A 3,496-nucleotide genomic window follows, 5' to 3' on the forward strand; every position below is an offset into this window, starting at 1 on the left:
TTTCCTTTCCTTTCCTTTCCTTTCCTTTCCTTTCCTTTCCTTTCCTTTCCTTTCCTTTCCTTTCCTTTCCTTTCCTTTCCTTTCCTTTCCTTTCCTTTTGTGCTTATGGAGTTAAAGATGGGTCTTGCACATGCTAAGCAAGTATGCCATGCCAATTCACACACCTGTCCCTGCTAGTTCTTAGCAAGAAAGGGTGCCCGGGGGAAATAGGGCAAGATGATTGAGGACCCTGGATCAAGGCTGATCAAACATGTCCCAGGACATCTAAACTGCTATTGTCCTTCAGTCCTTCAGATGGCTTCTCATGACACAGCCAGCTTTGCTGTCTCTGCACTTTCTATAGGTAATGTCAGGTCCTAGGTTCCTTCCCACACCAGTTCCAAGACTATGGTGTGACTTTTCCAGTGGAGGCAAGCTGAGTGGGCATATTCTCCTCGAGTTGCCAAAGGACAATATGATCAGGGTGGATTGTGTGACATCATCCCCCTTCTTCTGTTTAATCAAACAAAGTTGAACTGTCCCACATGTCAGCAGCCCAAATAGCAGTGAGGTTAGCCGTAGGTGGCCCAGGGAACTGGAGCCCTGGCATCGCACAAATCCTACACAGCCTGCTGCCTTTATAATAGGACTTCAGAGCCACTCAAAGGCTCTGTTTTCACTAGGGAAACAGATCTGGCTTTGTCTAGCTCCAGGCTAGGGTGCTGATGTCATTGGGCCTTTCTCTGTGGAGGGACACGGCTGCCACATGGGCAGAGGTGGTCAAACTTGAACATGGCAGCTGTACCAAAGAGTTGGGATGGCCCGACCCACCTGCATGTCTGAAGTCCTTTCATCTGTTTTGAGCTTCAGGCCTGGTCTTGGAGTCACCAAGAGGAATGGAGCTGCTCTTTATCCGTCTCCTCGCTGGGGTTTTGACTCTCACCTTTGCTGTCTTCCTTATTTCCTCCTTGTCTCCCTCCCCACCTCCACTGCAAACCTTTGTCTGACCGGCATCACCGATAGGTACTGTCCCTTACATTCACGGGACAGCAGGACTAAGGGAACCAGGTACCCTGTGGTCAGCAGAGAGCCAAGTCTTTGCTGTTGATCGGTGACACCACCATTGGTACAGAATCACTTCACTTCCACTGGTTTTTTGGACACTGCCTGTCCATACAGTGGTTTGGGGCTTCGCCAGTGTATCTGTGACAGGTTGCTTCTTGGAAGAGCTAGACAGGCTCATCTTGCAGCCTGGGTCCTCATTGCCTGTCTCAAATGACCTGGGAAGAAGTGTCATGGTGAAAGAAGGGGAAATGAGGGAGTGTACTGGACCCTCAGAGAGGGGCCTTGGCCTAGGCGGCTATTGTTTTGACGTGAGGAGCCCCTCATTTGCCTTTCATGTGTTTTCCAGCCATCTCCCTGGAAATAGGTCTGAGCTGGGAGGCTCAGACACATCCTTCCTGCCTAGCATTGTAAATGTCCACCTCTAGCAAGATCCACGCAGTTACCTGCTGTCTTTCTCCTCCCAGGTCTGTGCGTGATGAGTGCAGCGGCCATCTACACAGTGAGGCACAGTGAGTGGCATGTCAACACCGAATACTCCTATGGCTTCGCCTACATCCTGGCCTGGGTGGCCTTTCCCCTGGCCCTCCTCAGTGGTATCATCTATGTGATCCTGCGGAAACGCGAATGAGGTGCCCGACGATGACGACGCACCGTCCGTCTAGGCTCTGAGCGCGCAGAGGGTCCACAGGGAGGGAGGAAGGAAACCAGAGAACAAAAACCAACCAACCAACCAAAAAAGAGCTAGCCTCAAACCCAAACGCAAGCCAAACCAAACAGAACGCAGTTGAGTGGGGATTGCTGTCGATTGAAGATGTATATAATATCTATGGTTTATAAAACCTATTTATAACACTTTTTACATATATGTACATAGGATTGTTTTGCTTTTTATGTTGACCGTCAGCCTCGTGTTGAATCTTAAACAACTTTACATCCTAACACTATAACCAAGTTCAGTATCCTTGTTTTGTTTCGTTTTTTTTTTCTTCATCTTTTTGTTTTGCTCAGACGTAAAAACTCCACGTGGCCCCCTTTCATCTGAAAGCAGATACCTCCCTCCCACTCAACCTCATAGGATAACCAAAGTGTGGGGATCAACCCCAGACAGCCGAAGACCTTCACACTATGGGTGACCCAGTGCATTTAGCAGGAGTATCCACTGCCCGAATCAATGTGTGAAGCCCTAAGCACTCACAGACGAAAAGCCCTGACCAGAGCCCTCGGCAAAAACAATAGCTGATGGCTCCGGAACACTTGACCCTGTAGACAGAGTACTGGGGCCACACGTTTAAATGAGAAGTCAGAGACAAGCAATCTGTGAAATGGTGCTATAGATTTACCATTCCTTGTTATTACTAATTGTTTAAACCACTCACTGGAAACTCAATTAACAGCTTTATGAGATACAGCAGAATGGAGACCCGATACAAACGGTTCATAACTGCTTTCATACCTAGCTAGGCTGTTGTTATTACTACAATAAATAAATCTCAAAGCCTTCGTCAGTCCCACAGTTTTCTCACGGTCGGAGCATCAGGACGAGCATCTAGACCCTTGGGACGAGCGAGTTCCCTGGCTTTCTGGGTCTAGAGTGTTCTGTGCCTCCAAGGACTGTCTGGCGATGACTTGTATTGGCCACCAACTGTAGATGTATATACGGTGTCCTTCTGATGCTAAGACTCCAGACCTTTCTTGTTTTTTGCTTGCTTTTTTCTGATTTTATACCAACTGTGTGGACTAAGATGCATTAAAAATAAACATCAGAGTAACTCACTTGTCTCTCCTGTGTTTTTCTGAGTCCTGGCTACGTGTGTATGGCACACATGAAGACGAGCTGAAGAACTTGAGTGGAGATCATTGTGCAGTTGGTTCGGATGCCGTGTGGTGCTTCAGGAGTGAGGTGGTCACTGTCTCACAGGTGGAGGGGAGCATGTGGAGCCTTCGGCGGCTGTCCAATGTCTACCAGTGGTATAGAGCTGGGGAATGAAACCAGCGGTCGGGCTGTAAGTGGCCTGGAAGGAGCCTTAGTGTTCATTTACTCCTGCTCTGAGACGCACGGATGGGGAGCACAGGGGCGTGGCAGGAGTTGTGCTCTCCTGCAGAGATCTTCACCAGAAAGAGGCGTGGCCTCTGAATCATTGGCTGAATGGTGCTTTGAATGGTAATGGTGGTTAAGTGGGACGGCTAAGCTTTTAACCCCATCAGGAAGGCAGAGGTCATAAGCATTACTTAGCTCCGGGCTTCTGTTACCCCTAACCTTTTGCAGTGATGCGGTGTGTCAGCAGGCTACATAATCTTCTGCATTTGTTGGCCCCTGATTCTAAGCTGCACCAAAGGTCGGGAAAGAATGAGAAAATTCCCGTCATTAATTTTTCGTGAGCAAGGTAAACCAGAGTGGTGGTGTTAAGGATGTGGAAAGTAGGCAGCCCAAGCCTGAGCCTGCCCTCGGCCG

General features: G+C 48.8%; 1 protein-coding gene across 4 annotated transcripts in view; it reads left to right on the forward strand.

Moving 5' to 3' along the window:
- Window positions 1-2,817, forward strand: part of Pmp22 (peripheral myelin protein 22) — a 32,435-nt gene extending 29,618 nt beyond the window's left edge. For all 4 annotated transcript variants that reach the window (XM_021212510.1, XM_021212513.1, XM_021212509.1 and 1 more), the window contains exon 5: window positions 1,509-2,817. In XM_021212510.1, the coding sequence (XP_021068169.1) occupies window positions 1,509-1,672 (164 nt within the window). In that variant the 3' untranslated portion in view covers window positions 1,673-2,817. The remainder of the gene's footprint in view (window positions 1-1,508) is intronic.
- The last annotated feature ends 679 nt before the right edge of the window (window positions 2,818-3,496 follow it).

The sequence above is a fragment of the Mus pahari genome, chromosome 14, assembly GCF_900095145.1.
Source record: "Mus pahari chromosome 14, PAHARI_EIJ_v1.1, whole genome shotgun sequence".
NCBI classification, from domain to species: Eukaryota; Metazoa; Chordata; class Mammalia; order Rodentia; family Muridae; genus Mus; species Mus pahari.